The 17,506-nt window shown below is 65.0% G+C and overlaps 3 protein-coding genes across 31 annotated transcripts in view; 2 read left to right on the forward strand and 1 right to left on the reverse strand.

Moving 5' to 3' along the window:
• The window catches only part of ASPSCR1 (ASPSCR1 tether for SLC2A4, UBX domain containing), a 43,549-nt gene extending 40,201 nt beyond the window's left edge, over positions 1-3,348 (forward strand). For 7 of the 15 annotated variants that reach the window (XM_074020971.1, XM_074020973.1, XM_074020968.1 and 4 more), the window contains 4 exons: positions 2,412-2,463; positions 2,742-2,811; positions 2,883-3,055; positions 3,251-3,348. In XM_074020971.1, the coding sequence (XP_073877072.1) occupies positions 2,412-2,463; positions 2,742-2,811; positions 2,883-3,055; positions 3,251-3,264 (309 nt within the window). In that variant the 3' untranslated portion in view covers positions 3,265-3,348. Of the gene's footprint in view, positions 1-1,518; positions 2,084-2,411; positions 2,464-2,741; positions 2,812-2,882; positions 3,056-3,250 lie in introns of all 15 variants that reach the window. The other 8 variants (XM_074020967.1, XM_074020966.1, XM_045376444.2 and 5 more) reach the window with 2 other exon arrangements.
• Positions 3,349-4,656: 1,308 nt separating this feature from the next.
• On the reverse strand, positions 4,657-8,772 carry CENPX (centromere protein X). Of its 12 annotated transcripts, none has more exons than XM_074020976.1 (5): positions 8,720-8,772; positions 5,798-5,849; positions 5,584-5,637; positions 5,259-5,332; positions 4,657-5,170 (listed from the first exon to the last, which is right to left on the reverse strand). In XM_074020976.1, the coding sequence occupies exons 1-5, from the start codon at positions 8,753-8,755 to the stop codon at positions 5,156-5,158; spliced, it is 231 nt and encodes a 76-aa protein (XP_073877077.1). In that variant the 5' UTR covers positions 8,756-8,772; the 3' UTR covers positions 4,657-5,155. The 12 variants fall into 12 exon arrangements, with proteins under 12 accessions (XP_073877077.1, XP_073877076.1, XP_045232386.2 ...); XM_074020975.1 differs by having other exon boundaries at positions 5,244-5,332; XM_045376451.3 differs by having other exon boundaries at positions 7,002-8,772.
• A 411-nt stretch (positions 8,773-9,183) lies between these two features.
• Positions 9,184-17,008, forward strand: LRRC45 (leucine rich repeat containing 45). Of its 4 annotated transcripts, none has more exons than XM_074020964.1 (17): positions 9,184-9,730; positions 10,145-10,206; positions 10,568-10,638; positions 10,881-11,120; positions 11,256-11,384; positions 12,764-12,876; positions 13,252-13,310; positions 13,540-13,617; positions 13,876-14,011; positions 14,086-14,163; positions 14,246-14,357; positions 14,460-14,530; positions 14,950-15,042; positions 15,402-15,494; positions 15,924-16,097; positions 16,177-16,324; positions 16,467-17,008. In XM_074020964.1, the coding sequence occupies exons 5-17, from the start codon at positions 11,300-11,302 to the stop codon at positions 16,661-16,663; spliced, it is 1,437 nt and encodes a 478-aa protein (XP_073877065.1). In that variant the 5' UTR covers positions 9,184-9,730; positions 10,145-10,206; positions 10,568-10,638; positions 10,881-11,120; positions 11,256-11,299; the 3' UTR covers positions 16,664-17,008. The 4 variants fall into 4 exon arrangements, with proteins under 4 accessions (XP_073877065.1, XP_005585362.3, XP_045232375.2 ...); XM_005585305.4 differs by having other exon boundaries at positions 10,881-11,059; XM_045376440.2 differs by lacking the exon at positions 11,256-11,384 and having other exon boundaries at positions 10,881-11,059.
• The last annotated feature ends 498 nt before the right edge of the window (positions 17,009-17,506 follow it).

Consider the following 17,506-nt stretch of genomic DNA (forward strand, 5'->3'; position numbering starts at 1 on the left):
GCGGTCCGCATCCTCATGTCATAAGGAAGGTCATCCTGGACTAGGCCCACCTTTGATGTCACGGTCACCTCACTTATCTCTTCAAACTCTCTGCTGTTTGGGCTTCCTTCCGTTGGCTTTGGTGGGGCAAGCCTGGCTCCTAACACCCTCTGTTTGTTGGAGCTCTCAGGCTGCCTCGGGGGACCCTCTGCCAGGACACTGGCCACCCACTTGGGAAGGAGTGACTGGCACTTCCGGCCTGAGTGCCTGCTGGGCGCCCACCCCTAGCCAGGTCTGTCCTTCCTTTCCACCCAGGACAGCCCCGTCCTGTACTGCTGTGTTGCCCACTGCCAGGGCCTCTTGGGAACGACAGGCCCCCTTCCTCCCACCCACCAGGCCCTACCCCACCTGGACCCTCTGAAATGTTCCTCGTTGACAAATGGTCTTGCAGAAGGTGGGATGGCTCCTGCAGTCCCCGCTCCCGCTCTGTGGGTGGATGCCCCGTCTCTCCCTGCCCGGGCACCGTGGTGCCTTCTCCCTCCCGGGCACCATGGTGCCACCTCCCTCCCGGGCATCTTGGGCTGTAAGGGCTCCTCTCTTGGCTTCGTTTCCCCGAGGGTGGTGCCGTTCTCTTTGGAGGGGGCAACCGGGGCGCTGGGCCACGTGTGCATGCAGCCCCTGCAGAGTTGCTGCCCCATGGGGGTTGGCGTGGGCCTCCTTTCGGAAACTCTTCCTGGCAACACTGAGTGGGGTAAGGGGCTGGCAGCAGAGAGGTGGCCGGATTTGGGACCCCAGTGTCCTGGGCAGCAGCGAGGGAGGAGCCGGCCCCAGGCCCTCAGGCTGTGTCAGGGCAGGGCGGGTGCCCCCACTTCTCCCTGTCAGCCGAGGGAGCCAGGCGGGCAGCCTGAGACCTCCTGGGGCAGTGCTGGTGGGGAAAGGCCTCTCAGCCTGAGCCTCCCTCAAAGGCCCGTCCTGGGCCCTGCTCTGGGTGGCTGGGGGGATGGTGTGACCCACCTTCCTTTTCTAGCCCCAGCTTGGTGACCGGGTGGTTCCGTTCACCCTGGGTCGCTTACTGAGATGGCGCCTGGGAACCAGGGCAGAGAACACCCTTTCCACCAGTGGGGGACGGAGGTGACATGGACTCTGGGAGGCTCCTTTTTTGGGGTCCATCCAGAGGCCAAGCCTCTCCAAGCACGGGTCAGCCTCCATGCCGCCCAGTCTGCTGACCCTCCTCTCCACCATCCCCTCGTCCGAGCAGTGGGATCCCTCCTGAGTCAAGGCTGGGCACGAGCACGTGGGGACAGCCGGGTAGGCTGCCTGGCTCAGTGCTCCTTGCATAGAGGCGCAGACAGAGCCCGGGTGCCCAGGCCCGGCCACCAAGCCTACTTCCTTCCGCTGGCGTTCCCGAGTCCTGCCTGCCCCTTTCTGTGCGTCCCACGGGGCAGTGCTGGGTGAGGGTCCTGGCCTGTGCGGCTGTGATGAACACCAGGTGCCTCTCTGCATCGGTGGCTTCTGAGGGAGCCCTCTTGCCCCTTGCAGGTGGGGCTGGCCAGGCCTCCTGTGCCCACAGCGGCCTCTGGGCAGTGTCCCCTGGGCTTCTGTGAGCAGTTGCAGCCTGGGTGTGAATCTTGGAGGCCCCGTGGTGATGAAGCATGCCGTCCGCCTGTGAGAGGCCGAGACCACGGCGGCTCCTGGCGCTGTCCTCCCCGTGCTCCCTTCCTGGCTCCCCAGCTTCCGGCGCCTCTTCGGGGCCACTCGGGCAGCCCCTGCCCACCCCACAGGCCCTTCTCTCCTCACAAGGCTTTGATCCCAGGCGGCACAATTGGGTTTTCAAAGCATTCACGGCCCTTGTTTGTGTCCCTGGGCCCCTGGCTGGAGGCTGAGGTTTCAGCGTTCCTGGGCCTGGCCTTTGAAGCTTCCTCTTATTAATCTTTTAACATCCCCCAGCCCCACTCCCACCCCCAGCCTGTGGCCCCGAGCAGCCTGGAGCCGGGAGGGGGAATCTGGAGCTGGGAGGGGGATACCCACCCTGGCAGCTGCGCCTCTCCACGGTGGTCCCGGCACATACGCCAGGACCCGCCACGCCTGGCCCCACCTTCCTCAGGTGCAGAGGCCAGAGGAGGGAGGACTGTGATGCTGCATGGCTTGAGGACCCTCGAGGCCGCAGCCTTCAGCTGGCTTGGGGCTTGGGGTGGTCCCATGGAGGGCGCTGGTCCCAGGGCGCCCTGGCCTTGCGTACAGGGGTAGGGTTGGTGCCAGACAGGAAGCTGGGCGAAGAGGGGTTCATGGGGGCCGGGCAGGCAGAGCCCGCCTGATGGTGGAGCTGTGGCCATCAGCAGGGCCGGGCCCTGGGGGTGTGGCTGCCTCCACCGCAGGGGGGTGCTCTGCCCATGGTGCCCACCCCACCCCTGAGCCCCCCGCCCTCCCTGCAGGCAAACCTCTTCCCGGCCGCTCTGGTACACTTCGGAGCCAAGGAGCCGGCAGGTGAGTGTCGGTGGTTGGGGCCGGTGTTGGAGCCCAGCCAGCCTGTCTCTGGACCTCAGAGTCAGCTGCCTGGAAGGGCGTTCAGTCTGGGGCCTCCTTTGGGTCTGAGAGGGAGCTCTGCGGCCCCAATAACCACCTCCCCGAGAGAGGGCTGGGACAGCCACCTGCTGGCCACTGCCCTCCCAGAGCCGAGTGCCGATGGGCAGATGCTGGGCGGATGGCGGATGGCGGATGGGCCCCCCCCCAGAGGCTCAGGGTGAGCTTGGGCCTCCCTGCAGGTGTCTACCTGGAGCCTGGCCTGCTGGAGCACGCCATCTCCCCATCTGCAGCTGACATGCTGGTGGCCAAGTAAGTGCCTGTGGGTCTGGGGGCACCTCCCATGGCGGCACTCACCAGCCTGCATCTTCGTCTCCCCCTAGGTGCATGTCCAGGGTCGCTGGGTCCCCTTCCCCATTGCCAGCCCCTGACCCTGCACCTGAGTCTGAACCAACTGCTGAGGAGGGGGCACTGGGCCCCCCTGAGCCCATCCCAGGGACGGCCCAGCCTGTGAAGAGGAGCCTGGGCAAGGTGCCCAAGTGGCTGAAGCTTCCGGGTACTGTGGCCGGGTGGAAGGCAGGGTGCTGTGGCCGGGTGGAGGGTGGGGGGCTGGGTGCTGTGGCAGGGCCATTGGGCTGAAGGGCTAGGTGCTGTGGCCGGCAGGGCCGAGTGCTTCAGCTGGGCGGGTGGGCGGGTGGCCGGACAGCAGGAGCCCAGGGCCTGTGGTCACCCTGGTGTGTTTGCACTACAGCCAGCAAGAGGTGAGAGCCACCAGCCCAAGGTGCCCACTCTGCCACCCACAGGACCACCTCCCCTGCCAGTAGGAATAAAGACTTGTGCATCCCTCAACGCATTCCTGTCGTGCTTCCTCCAAAAAAGGGCCGCCGTCCTCTGCCCTGGCTCAGCTGGACTGCAGTGTCCAGGCCTGAGAGCCTGGTGGACCGTGGTGTGGGCCCTTGAGGAGCATTGTGGACCGTGGTGTGCATCCTGAACCCATGTGGGTCTCCTCTTCATTTTTACCTAATAGTTATTTATCCCTCCTCTAAGGAGAACAGAAGTGCTGGAAGAAAGGCTTTTTTGGGGAAATTACCTGCAACCCAGGAGCCAAACCCCGGGCCGAGAGCTGGGGGAGGAGTTAGTAGGTCCCCCCACATCTGCAGGGCAGGGCCTGACCTTGGGCCTCCCACTGCCCCTGAGCGGCTATAGTGCTGCGTTCTGGCCCTGGCCCACCCCACAGCCAGCCTCCCCAGCAAGTCTGATGACTTCCACAGGCTCCCAGGGCTTTCAAACTGACCTACTGAGGTGGGCAGAGCAGGGAAGGGGTGGGTCTCAGCAGCTCTGCCTTCCCGGGGCCAGTGAGGCTCAATCAAGGATGAAGAGGCTTGCCTCAAAGTTGTCTTTGGGCACCAGGGCAGGAGAGAGGCTGGGCCGCCTCTGATGGGTCCCACGGGGCAGCTCTTATGCTTCCCACCCTGACTCCCTACCCCTTCCCCTTCCTGCGTGGGGCACCGGGATGGTGCTCAGCTGAGAGCCCCTGGGGTGCTTCCAGTCCTGGGCTCTGACGAGAGAGAAAGTGAGGTGGGCTGGAGGGGAAGTGGCCAAGGCTCTGCCCACTTCCCAAGCGTTGGCACAAGTGGAGCTTATGCCAGAGGCCCCTGAGAGTCAGAGGGCAGCCAGACTTGGGCGGGGCATCCAGGCAGGTCCCACAGCCCTGTGTCTCCAAGGGTGGGCAGAGGGCATGGCCTGAGGGGGCTGAGCTGCACCCCACGCACTGCTTGGGGCCGGTGTCGGAGAAGAGGGGAGGCCTGTTCATTTCAGCAGGCCCTTGGGCCAGTCTCTCACCCTGTGCATCTTGGTCCTGCCTGTGGCCACTGCCTGCGGCCACAGGAACATTCCTGGAAGCCACTGCCCACTGGTGGCAGCTCCCGTGGCTGCCCCAACCCCTGGGGCAGGAGTAACATTTTCCAGGCGGGTGGCCACATGTACGCGGCCCGGGTTCCGCAGCGCCTGGGGGCGGGGCCGAGTCACTCGCACACATGCTGTTTGTTAGTGCGTCCTCCTGGTGCTTTGCTTTCTTACCAGGAGTGGAAGGGTGCGCACGGGGAGCGAGGCTTTGAAGCAGTTTGACTTGGGTGATTAATGGCAAGAAGGCCAAGCTGGGAGAGACAGTTTTGATTTATTGATGCTGCTTTGTGAGAACAAATTTATAGCCGGGGGAAGCATCTTCCAAGGGGAATATCGCATGGCTGGAAAGGTCACACGCCAGCTTTGATGTCAGGTGGCAGGAATGTGGGCAGGAGGCGGTGCTGCCAGCCGCTGTTTGTCAAACGCACAGGCTACCTGGTGGCTGGGCCTTTCCCAGCACCTGCCTGTAGGACCCTGGGTGGTACGCACACTGTTGCCCCAGGGAGGAGAGGCAGGGACTCCCCAGGTGCTGCCCCTTCCCACACCAGTGTCCCCACTGGACACTCCGAGGGCAGCAATGCACTGCAGTCCTGCCCCTTCTGCACAGGCTGGAGACACCTGGGGATCTTGTTTGAATCAACTCAACCCCTCAGGTCCTTCCCCGCCTGTTATCAGAGGCCGCTGGAAACACAAGGCCTGTTTCTGTGGACCGGGGCTCCTCTGGGGGTGGCCTCAGCCACAGCTGAGATCCCTAGAAGTCCAGGAGCTGTGGGGGAGAGAAGTGCTTAGGGCCAGCCAGCTGGGCACCTCCACTGGCGCCGCGACCCACGCTCACCCACCAGCTGCGGGAGCACCTTCTCCAGCTGGTCCACATCCACACGGAGCGTGTCTTCTGCCCGGGCCTGCCGCACCCCGCGGACTGCTGCTTCTGCGGCGAGAAACGCGAGGTGGGGGATCTTAAACCCGAGCCCAGCGAGGGCCTCAGCCTGGGCCGGTGCCCCCACCCACACCCACGGGCAGCCCCCAGAACCAGGCCACAGCACCTGACAAACAGGCTCAGGAGACCCAAGTTTAGGACCTTGTGGGAAACTGGGGAAAACACATCTTGGTTTTCCCGCTGTGAAAACACAAAAGAATCCGGGACGCGGTGCCCGGAAGGAGCGTGGACCCCGGACTCACCCACAACAAAGATCTTCAGCAACTCCGCCATGAGCTGCAGCGCGTCCCCGCTCACTGCAAGGCAGGGGAAGTCATGTGGGACCCTCACCCACCGCTCCGGCTGGGGGCTCCAGACCTACCCCCGCCCGCCCCAGGCCTTGGCCCTGCAGAGTTGCAGGAAAGGGTCTCTGAGGACAAGTACGGGGACCCACCTCCCGCCCACACCCGCCTGTACCTTTGGTCTTGTCATCCTTAAAGTGCAGGTGCAGCAGCCTGCTCACCAGCTCCTGGAAGAGAGGGGGTGTCAGCCAGGCCCCACCCTCCCCCCACACCCCCGGGCTGGTGATCACTCTGGGTGACGGTGGCTGTGATTTCTGGCTGCAGATGCCCTCTGTGCTTGGGCCTCTCCCAGGGCAGGGGACGAGGGCCAGCCTAGTGGTTAGGGTGGCAGAAGCTGGAGAAGCAGGATGTGTGGGCAGCTCCACTCGGGGCGCCAGGACTCTTTGCAAGGTCTGTGCAAGGAGCCTCCCTACAGCGTGAGTGGTTGTAGACACGGGAGCAGGCCCCGCTGCTGGGGCTCCAGGGAGAGTGGAGAAAGGCCTCGTTGAGTCTGGCCTGATCTTGCACTCCCATCCCCGGCAGAGGGCCATGGCTCTGCTCTCCTTGTGGAGAGGCAGGGAAGGCAGAGCCCGGGTTGGGTCTGGAGGCTGGAGGTGGCTGCTCCCAGGTGGGCTGGACTGAGGGAGTGCCACCCGTAAGGCCTTGCTTGTGCCAACTCTGTTCTGGGTGCTGGGTCAGCTCCTGACCAGTCCTGCCCTGGTGCTCATGATCCTGCAGGAGGTGCTGGTGTCCTGGGGGTACAGAGCTAGGCTGTGCCAGCGTGGTCCGCAGGCTGGAGTGAGGGGTGGGCCAGACGCTGAGGGCCCAGGGCCTGATCAGCTCTCCGTGGCAGGCAACTGGGAATCCTTTCTAGGTTTTTTGTGGAAAGCAGCACTGGCATTTGAAAGGACCACTCTGGCTGCCAAGCCCGGGGTGGGGGGAAGGGAGGGGGCTGCAGAGCCAGGGCCTTTCTGCCTTCCTGATGGACGGAGGACAGGGACAAGGGGGGAGTCCACGCTGAGACCCCAAAAGGACAGCACTGCTCTGAGGAGATGGGGGGCTGTGGGCATGTGTATTTTGGAGCCAGGACGCAGGAGCTCAGTTTGGGATGCATTGTGTGTGAACACAGGAGCTATCCACACAGAGTGGCGGGTGGCAGCGGCAGTGGTGGCGGCCGAGACTCAGGAGGGCAGCCCTGGGTGGCTGGTGGAGCCACGAGACTCAGTGAGGCGGCCCAGACCAGGCACTGGCCCACGGTGGCTGGGAAAGGAGCCAGCATGGAGCGTCCAGGGCTGGGGGCAGGGCAGTGGGCGCCCAGGAGCCCAGAAACAGGCACTAACCTGTGAACAACCGGCTAGGCCGCCAGCGTCGGCCACAGGGAGGTCACAGCACCTCACCCGGAGCAGTCCAGCAGGTGACAAGCAGAGCATGGATGGGTGAAGCCCTGAGACGCGGGAGGTGAAATGTTCCCCAGCAGGGGGCAGCAGGGTCCAGCATCCCGGCTCGTCCTGAGCCCTCGCTGTCCCCTAGCCAGGGTCCCAGGCACCACCCGCATGAGCCCAGCGCCACCTGCTGGTCCTTCCTGCTGCTTACAGCCAGCAATACCGGAAAGGCACCGGAAACCGTCCAGAAGGCACTACCTTCCCACCTGCTCCGGGACCCCACGCCAGAGAGTGGCGGATGCCGGGGCTGCCTTGACAATCCAAGGGGCTGCTCCGTACACCGGCAGCGGCCTCGGAAGGCAGGCCCAGCACTGGGGCGGTTGTGGGAGGGCCTGGGACACACCCAGCTTTGCCCCATGACCTGTGGACGCCACACCAGGGCTGCAGGCCCCCTGCTCCCCGTCGTCTTCACATTCATCCTCTGCAATGACCACAACTCCAGCTCTGGCCAGAGCCCTCGGGCCTCTAGTTGTCAGGTGGGCTTGATGGAGAGAACACATGACCTCCTGGGGTGTGTCCCCAGTGCCCCCTCTCCGGCAGTGGCCTTTCAGCTACTCTAACCTGGTGGATTCTCCCAACCACCCAGTGAGGTGGCCCAGGCCTCAGTGACTTTCTCCTTCTGAGTTCTGGCGAGAATCTTCAGCAACTCCACCAGAGTGCCCCACACTGACCCCCTGCTGTCTCGGGTGATAAAGAAGGGCCCGATGCAGGAGAAACAAAGAATTCTCCCTGCTTCTACAGGACTTCCCTGAAGTCCTCCCCCCAGGATGGGTTCACAAGGGCCTGAGACCCTCCCTTCCCAGGCCACAGAGGCCCATGAGGCCCTGCTGACATTGAGGAAGCTCAGTGCCCCAACCTTCAGGTAGAGCAAAAGAAAGAAAGGCTCAGAAACCACTCTGCCTGCACCGATGGGACCCCGCACATGGACTCTGCACATGGCACCCTGTGAGAGCTCCACTTGCCAGGGGCAGGGAAGAGCGGGGCACGCCTTGCAGCCTGGGCGGATCCTGGCTCAGACGGCCTGGGTCTGACCCTAGCTCTGCTGAGTCACTTAACGCCCCCGTGCCTCAGTTTCCCCACTCGCGGGTGGGGTTAATCCGTGTCAAGTGTGAGTAACGTGGAGTACCGAGGAAACCACGCGTTCCTAGCTCAGTGCTGGTGCCCACTAGGGAGCAGGCAAAAGGGAAACCACTGTGCCTGGCGGCTAGGGTAGGTCCTGCCGGCTCCTCGGGCTGGATGGTCTCACTGTCCCCGTCCTGGGGCCTGATCTCCCCTTAACAGGAGACCCCAGGCTCAGGGCGCAGGGCGGCGGCCCAGCTCGTCCTCTCTTCGCCGGCTTGGACTCCGCCATGAAGGCGCCCACCCCTGCCTGTTTCTGCAGACCCTCTCCACCTTCCCGCAGCCCCGGCTGCCCCACGCGCCCTTCTACTAGCTGCGAGACCCCGCCCAGGAGGGCGCGGGGCGCGCGGCCGGGCTGGGGTCGGAGTCTGAGAACGGGCCCAACCTCAAAGACACAGGTGGGCGGCGCGGGGGCTGGCGTCTGGCCCTCACGGTGTCACGCGTGGGGTCGGGACGGAGCGTCCACACCTCCCTGGCCCCTGCCTGCCGGCCCTCACCTTCCGGAAGCCGGCTCCAGCTCCGACTCCCTCCATGATCGCAGCAGCGAAGCGCGCCCTCCGGAACCCCGCCCCTCCAGCCAATGAGCGCAGAGCGCGCCCTCGGAGCCCCGCCCCGCTCCCCTAGCCAATGAGCCCGGAGCGCCTTCTCTCGGAGCCCCGCCCCAATATCTCAGCCAATGAGGCCGGAGCGCGCCCTCCATCAGCCCCGCCCTCACGTCCCTCAGCCAATAAACCCGGAGCGCTCCCTTCCGGGACACCACCCTCACACCCATCAGCCAATGAGCCCGGAGCATGCCCCTTCGGGGCCCCACCCTCATGCCTCTAGCCAATGAACCTGGAGCGCGCTGCCCCCTTTCAGCTTGCGGCCCGAAGGGCGCGCCAGTTCCTTTGTTTTCATTGGCCCGCACCGAGGGCTGCCTGCGCAGAGCCTGCTGGGAGTTGTAGTTCCCGCGGCCTCTCCCGGGGCGCCTTGTTCTTCCTGGATACTGAGGCCCCGACGCGGCAGTCGCGAGGGCGGGGTTGGGGCTGCAGGCGCGGCAGGGCCTGGAGGGGTCGCGCGACGCGCCTGCCTGCTTCCTGCACGGGTAGTCCCCAAGCACTGCGGGGCCCCAGCCCTACCGCCCAGCCCCCGCGCTCCAGGACCTCCCGCCCGCAGAGCCCACTCGGATTCGTCTGGGTCGGCGGAGGCCCCGTCTGCCGTACCCGGCGCTGGGACTGCTCCGCACCGAGCGGCTCCCTTTAAGCAGCTGCGGGAGCATGCGGAGGAGGCCCTGCCGGCCCCGCGGGTCATGGAGGAGTTCCGGCGCTCCTACAGCCGCCTGTGCAGGGAGAGTGGGGCCGAGCCCCAGGAGGCTGTCCTGCAGCAGCTGCACCAGCTTCCCAGGGGCCGGCTGGACCTGGCCACGCAGAGCCTGACGGTGGAGACCTGCAGGGCCCTGGGCAAGCTGCTGCCGAGGGAGATGCTGTGCACGGAGCTGGTCCTGAGTGACTGCATGCTCAGCGAGGAAGGTGGGCAGGCGCGGCGGGGTGGATCTCTCTGCTCCTTAGCTGCCCACACTGTTGCCTCGGCAGCCCCAGAGGTCGCTTCCTCTCCATGCTCTCCTCTTTCTGTGCCTCGGTTAAAGCGAGCAGGGGCGCCCCTTCCTGCACCTGGGAGTAGAGGACAGTTCCTCTGTAGGACAGGGGAGAGACCTTAACATGTCCCGCTTAGCTGGTTCCCCGCGTGCTGAGCCGGCTTGGTGCCTGAAGGGGCTGCAGGTGTTTCAAACATGACTTCACAGCGAGACTCTTGGCCAGCGCCAACCCAGACCACCGGGACAGTTGTCCCTCCCTGGGTCTAGGGAGCTGCCCTGAAAAGGGGCCAACGGGGAGGATCTTGGGGTCAGGAGGGGCAGAGAGTGACCGCTGGCCCCCCTTACACAGGGGCCACACTGCTGCTCCGAGGCCTGTGTGCCAACACCGTGCTGCGCTTTCTGGACTTAAAGGTGAGAGACCTGCGCTTTTGAGTGTCCGAATGTGCCAGCCCGGCAAGAGGAGAGGGGGAAGATGCCAGGTGTCAGGGGCCGGGGGTCTGGGCAGGTGGCTGGAAACTGTCTGTGAGTCCCCAGGCTGTTCTCTGATGGCCTCCTGTGTGTGACCATCTCCGGAGCAAGAGTTCATGTCGGCAAACAAGCCGGCCCTTGGAAGCCCCCTGAAGGCAGGGAGCCCAGGAGCTGAGGGAGGCTGCACCTCCCTGCAGAGTGCACCCCAGCCTTGTCCCCTGGCTGACCAAGGCCCTTGGGGCATGGGCGGGAATTCAGAGCCAGTCAGGGCACGGGAGTGACTGACGGCCTGTTTCTCTCCTAGGGCAACAATCTTCGGGCCGCAGGGGCTGAGGCTCTGGGAAAACTCCTCCAACAGAACAAGTCCATTCAGAGGTGGGGGGTGGTCCGGACCCACCATCACCGCAGGCCCTGTCTCTGGTTGAGGATTGGCCCCAGAGCACATGGTTCTGCAGCCCGAGTTCCACACTGCCAGTTGCCCGTGTTTCACATATGCTGGCAGGGAGTAGTCAGAGGCTCCGGCCCATCAGACCCCAAGCCCACACCTGTCCCTAAGCCCTGGACCCCACAGGCCAGGCTGTCCCCTAGGCGAACTCTGGTTCCTGCCCCTCCTGCAGCCTCACGCTGGAGTGGAACAGCCTGGGCACGTGGGACGATGCCTTCGCCACCTTCTGCGGGGGCCTGGCGGCCAACGGCGCCCTGCAGCAGCTGGACCTCCGCAACAACCAGATCAGTCACAAGGGCGCTGAGGAGCTGGCCCTCGCCCTGAAGGGCAACACCACCCTCCAGCAGCTGGGTGAGGCCTCCCAGGCGCCTCAGGCTCCTTCATCCCTCTGAGGCTGCCTTTGCTCTTGGAAGTAAGGGGCTAGGGGACTTGCTTGCATTCCTGCTCTGTTGACCACAAGGCAGTGCCCCGCAGGGAAGCACCCCGGCCAGGCCAGCTCCCCCTCTGCCAGGTGCATTCTGTCTGGTGACTACAGGTTTCCTTCCAGACCTGCGCTGGAATAACGTTGGCCTCCTGGGGGGCCGGGCCCTCATGAACTGTCTCCCCAGCAACAGAACCCTGTGGAGGCTGGACCTGGCTGGGAACAACATCCCCGGGGATGTCCTCAGAGCCGTGGGTACGGTGCGGGGCTGTGTGGAGCGTTGTGTCAGCCTTTGACAGAGGCCTGTCCGCTGAGGTCGGGGTGCTCGGCTCAGGACTGGAACTGATGAGGAGAGCAGCCTGAGCGCCCAGGGGAAGCGGGAAGGAGCAGAGGGGTCATGGGGCACCTGTTTGGCACTTGATTGGCGTTGACCACACATTGGCATTGTCTGAGGCGCCCTGTGCTTGCTGAGTTCTTACGACCTGTGCAGTGGCGGCGTGCCCATTTCACAGCTGGGAAAGCTGAAGCCGTGTGGCTCACAGCCCTGGCCTTGATGGCTTTGCTGATGTTTCAGGTGGCCCAGGCCTTGGCCAGGAAGGCTCCCTGGTCACCCTGAGTTTGTGGCCCTGCATGTGAGTCATGAGAGGTGGGGCCGCCTGGCCTGTGTTGGCCTCCACATTCCCTCCCACCAGCGACCCCAAATCCTTGCAGCTGATGTCTCAGCCTTAGGCCCTAGTGCCCCAGACCCAGCTGAGAACTTTGCCAGGCGCCGTACTCCCTAATCCACGCACAGCGGCAGCCTCTTCCGGCCCCTGTGCTGAGGGCTCACCCCTTCTGCTGGCTCTGCCTGGCCTCTGGCTCCAGCTGCACCGTCCCTGGCTTTGCCTCAGTGCTGCCCTGGGTGTTGTCATCGCTCCTGACCTCTGCCCCCTAGCCACATGCCACCCAGATCTTTCCAGAACATGAGCTGGGCACAGCGTTCGCCTCAGCATTGTGCGGTGCCCCTTGACCTTTGGAATGGTGGCCAGATGCCCCAGGATGGCCCTCGCCTTTTGCGGTGTAGCAGCCCCCACCACCTCTGCCCCACGTGTGCCCGCACCCCCCAACACCAGGTGCCTCCTGCTCACAGCCCCAACCCCACGAAGCACCTTCCACCCTCATGCACTGAGGGGGCACCCCTGACTTGCCAGGAGAGACCTTGCCCTACAAGGCATTGATTCCCAAGCAGCCAGCCGCCGGGTGCAAGGCTGGTGGCCACCAGCCACTCCTGAGGCTAAGCAGCTCCGGGGTGACACAGCTCCTTGTGTGTGTGTGTGTGTGTGTGTGTGTATGTGTGACTGAGTTCGCTCTGTCACCCAGGCTGGAGTACAGTGGCGCAATCTCGGCTCACTGCAACCTCCACCTCCCGGGTTCAAGCGATTCTCCTGCCTCAGCCTCCTGAGTAGCTGGGATTACAGGTGTGCAATACCATGCACGGCTAATTTTTTGCATTTTTAGTAGAGATAGGGTTTCATCATGTTGGCCAGGCTGGTCTCGAACCCCTGACCTCAGGTGATCCGCCCACCTCGGCCTCTCGAAGTGCTGAGATTCCAGGCATGAGCCCCTGCGCCCGGCTGACACAGCCCCTTCTGCAGAGCAAGCCATGGGCCACAGCCAGGACCGGCTCACCACCTTCCAGGAGAACCAAGCCCGCACTCACGTCCTCAGCAAGGAGGTCCAGCACCTCCGGGAGGAGAAGTCCAAGCAGGTGAGAATGGCGCCTTCACTGACCTTGGAGCTGCTCGTGGCTGGAGGGCCTGGCCATGTCCTGCCTCCTTCGGCCCCGTGGTCTGCCCACCTTCCCTTCCTTGGGGCCGCAGAGCCTGTCTGAGTGGCTCGTACCGGGAAGGAGGGCGGCCTCCTGGTCTGATCTCCTGCAGGTGGGCTTCCTTGGGGAGCTGGTGTCTGAGCCCCAAGGCCTCCCTCTGCAGGAGCCACCCTTCCTGTGAAGGAGACAGGGCGCTGTGGGTGGAGCCCTTTGCTGCCTTGCTGTGTTGGTGGGCACCGGCTCTCCTTCCCCCGAGAAGGTCGCGTGGACAGGCTGTAGGTGCTCTGACAGGGCTGTGGCTGTCTCTGTCCCCAGTTTCTGGACTTGCTGGAGACCATTGATAAGCAGCGGGAAGAGATGGCCAAGAGCAGCAGGTGAGCGGGCGCAGGGCAAGGGCAAGACAAGGCTTCAGGGATTGGGTCCTGGCTCAGACTCAGATGGGACCAACCTGAGCCCACAAGTGAGACCACGAGGTGGTGGCTGGAGGCTCAGTGCCCAGGCGACCGTAGATGCTTAAGGAACAGCAGCAGCTACCGAGGCCAGAGGGGTACGGGAGCGCTCTGGGGTTTGGGTTACTCTCTGCACCCTCCTCTCTGCCCACAGGGCGTCGGCAGCCCGTGTAGGACAGCTTCAGGAAGCCCTGAATGAGAGGCACTCCATCATCAACGCTCTCAAAGCCAAGTAAGTAGGGAGTGGCTCAGGATACTTCAGAAACGTGCCCACAGCGCAGAGGAGGGTGGTGTGAGCCTGTGTGCAAGTCCCGTTTGCAATGTAGAGGTGGGAAACGGTGAGGCTGGGGCAGTAACCCAGAAGCCTTCCTGGAGGAGGCGGGTGCTGGCTGGGGTTCACTAGGTGCCCAGCAACAGTGAGAGCAGCGAGGACTTTGTAAGGCACGTGAAGCTCCAGCCGGGGCGGGGGTGCTGGCCTTCCTTTCTGCAGGCTGCAGATGACGGAGGCCGCCCTGGCTCTGTCAGAGCAGAAGGCCCAGGACCTGGGGGAGCTCCTGGCCACAGCGGAGCAGGAGCAGCTGAGCCTATCGCAGAGGCAGGCCAAGGAGCTCAAGCTGGAGCAGCAGGTGGGTGGGCAGGCTTGAGAGGGGTGGGCGGCAGCTTCGTGACCCTCACTGCCCATACCACGTTCCCCTCCCAGGAAGCTGCGGAGCGGGAGTCTAAGCTCCTCAGAGACTTGTCTGCTGCTAATGAAAAGAACCTGCTTCTGCAAAACCAGGTATCTGTGGGGGAGCCAGGGAGCCCAGGGTGGGCACGGCAGGGCCGGGCTGCAGCTTCCCTCTCTGGTGCCGGCTTTCCAGGTAGAGGAGTTGGAGCGGAAGGTCAGGTGTCAGCAGGAGCAGCTGTTCCAGACCAGGCAGGAACTGACCAGCACATCAGCCGAGCTGAAGATGCGGGCCATCCAGGCCGAGGGTGGGCGTGGGCAGGCCTGCTGTGGAAGGGTTGGGGATGGGCACCCTGGGGACAGGGTCCCCCAGGAGATGCTTACACACGCTCTGCCCCCTGGGCTTCCAGAGCGCCTGGACATGGAGAAGAGAAGGTGCAGACAGAGCCTGGAGGACTCGGAAAGCCTGCGCATCAAGGAGGTGCCCTCTTTGTTGGCCTCATCTGGCTTCTAATGCTCCTCAGCCTCTGTCCTTGGTGTCATGCAGGTGTCCCCAAAGCACATGCCCGGTGGGAGCTCCCCTTGCCAACCTGGGGTCACTGGGTGGCTGTATTTTGCCAGCCTGAGCGGATGTCAGACCCAGAACCTTCTATTGGGGCTGGGAGGGGACCCCGGCCATGCCTCAGCCGTAGTACAGGCTGCCGCTGAAGAGACACCAAGCCCCACCTGTGCAGCGTGCGCATGCTAGGGTAGTTTCCTGCTAGGCCACCCGAGGCAGTGCTTTCTCAGAATGAACAAGGTTCCCAAGAGACGCCTGCCTTCCAGGGTGGGGAGTCCATGGGGCGAAGGTAGGGAGGCCCGGCTCTCCAGCCTGGCCCCACAATTCCTGCCCCTGAGCAGGTGGAGCATATGACCCGGCACCTGGAGGAGAGTGAGAGGGCCATGCAGGAGCGGGTGCAGAGGCTGGAGGCTGCTCGGCTGTCCCTGGAAGAGGTGAGCTCCCACCAGGCAGGGCCAAGCTCTGCCTTCACGCTGGGCTGAACAAGGCAGGCACCCCTGATGTTCACCACCTCAGGACCACAGACACCCCTTCCTGGCCTCAGAGCCTCATACGTCCCACTTTGGGGACCCACCCACCAGTGTGCCCAAGAAGCTAGAGGGACTTAGGTGGCATTCGGGCTCCATTGGCCGTAGGCACCTTGCCCAGCGAGCTAGGTGGCAGAGCAGCTGCGTGGCCCTCAGGAGGCTGGCAGAGAGGAGCTCCCCTCGTTGGGGTTGGCTGGATGGGCCAGAGAGAGAAGGGCCTTGGGCCAGGGACAGGAGAACGCACTGGCAGGTGACCGTCTATGTAGGAGTTGGGCCGAGTGAAAGCAGCGGCACTCAGTGAGCGTGGCCAGGCGGAGGAGGAGCTGATCAAGGCCAAGAACCAGGCCCACCTGGAGGAGGTGAGCCACACAGATGTCCACCACCCTCTACGAGAGCCAGGCTGCCCAGCATCACGGTCCACATGCAGACTCCAGAGCCGTGGTCTGAGTGGGGAGGCGGGAGTGTGGTGTTGAGGTCAGATCAGCACACCCTGGACACTGTTGGGTCGGCTTCAGCCTTAGATCAGGACCTGAGATAGTGGAAAGGTTTGGCTCATCTCTGCAGCCTGTGACTACACGCATGGAGGGACTGGAAGGGTGGTGTGACCGGAGAGGGAGGAGGGGAGCCCAGAGGGCATCTGGAGGAGGTGGCTGCCAGGGGAGCAGGTTCAGAGTCGCAGTAACTAGAGCAGCCAGTCCTGCAGAGGGATGGGGTCGTGCCCATGCAGACTCCCTCAGGTGAGCTCAGGCTGAGCCCCTCATGCTCTGTGGCGGCTCCTGTGCTCACAGCGACAGCGTCTGGCTCACCTGGAGGACAAGCTGCGACTGCTGGCGCAGGCGCGGGACGAGGCGCAGGGCGCTTGCCTGCAGCAGAGGCAGGCGGTGGCCGAGGCCCAGACCCGGGCCAGCCAGCTGGGCCTGCAAGTCGAGAGCCTGCGGCGGCGCCTGGAAGAGCTGCAGCAGGTAGCCAGGGCTCCAGCGGGGGGCCCCAGGCGTGCTAGCCCGACCCCTCACCTTACTCCCCAACCTTCGTGCCTGGCAGGAGCTGAGCCTCAAGGACCAGGAAAGGGTGGCCGAGGTGAGCAGGGTGCGCGTGGAGCTGCAGGAGCAGAACGGCCGGCTGCAGGCAGAGCTGGCGGCTCAGGAGGCGCTGAGGGAGAAGGCGGCGGCCCTGGAGCGCCAGCTGAAAGGTGAGCCAGACCCTCGCCCTCCCGCCGCCCACTGGTGGGACGTGAGGCTAGCCAGAGAGCGGGGCTGGCCAGGTCTCCCGTGCTGAGGCCATGCCACGGTGCGCTGGGACTGCGCCCGCTCACTGCGCTCCTTGCCCTGCAGTGATGGCGAGCGACCACCGAGAGGCGCTGCTGGACAGGGAGAGCGAAAACGCATCTCTCCGGGAGAAGCTGCGGCTCCGGGAGGCGGAGATCGCCCGCATCCGGGACGAGGAGGCCCAGAGAGCGAGCTTCCTGCAGAACGCCGTCCTGGCTTACGTGCAGGGGTCCCCCGTGAGGACCCTGAGCCCCCCAAAGTGAGGCAGGCCGGGAGGACCCGGGCGCAGCAGGAGTACATCAGGCGGCGCCCGAGATGGACCGGGGGCCGCCTCCCGCCCGCGCCGCCCCTTGAGACCCGGGTCGTCTGTTCCACGCGGGGGTTGCGGTGACTGGAGGTGGTGCCGCGGCTGCCGGGCGATCCCGTGGGAGGCGCCTGGGAAGGGCTCCCTCGCTGCCCATTCGTCCCGGTCGACACCACCTGGAAGCGCACCGGGAAGGGGTCCCGCGGGCGCGTCTCCCCCTCGCCTTTTGCGATGTCACGGTGAACGCTGCAGCTGCCTGCGCGCGGCGGGGTTTGGAAATACAGCGCGTTTGCACTTTGTGATACATCCTGGCCCCGCCTCTCCCTCCAAACGCGCGACCCTCCGTGCCTCTCTCCAAACGCGCGGCCCTCTGCCCCCAGCCCTGCAGGGAGGGCCTGCCGGGGTGCGGCCGTTCGCCCCTCCTCGCCGCTGCCTGGAGGGACCGGAGGGCCGCCGGGACTCTCCGTCTGGGGGTTCGGGCGGCTGCAGACCCCGGAGTTCCCAGCTGGCTCCCGGCGGCAGGGGGCGGGTCCCCGAGAACGCGCAGCGCGCACAGCTGTCCCCGCTGGGTCCAGGTCGCTGGGCTCTCTCCGGCCTGCGAGGCGCCCCGAGGGACCTACAGGAGACCCCCGGGCAGGGGACGCGCTAGAGGCGGGGGCTCCGCGGCTCGCGCAGCTCTGCCCGGGTTCGGGCGGCCCCGCCCCCAAAGCCGCGCGGCCGGGCGCCCCCCACCCGCCCCCGTCCCCCGCCCCCCGCCCCCCGCCGGCCGCGCTCGGCTGTCTCCGCGCCCGGCGCTCGGCGG

Source organism: Macaca fascicularis, chromosome 16 (assembly GCF_037993035.2).
Source record: "Macaca fascicularis isolate 582-1 chromosome 16, T2T-MFA8v1.1".
In the NCBI taxonomy this organism is placed as follows: Eukaryota; Metazoa; Chordata; class Mammalia; order Primates; family Cercopithecidae; genus Macaca; species Macaca fascicularis.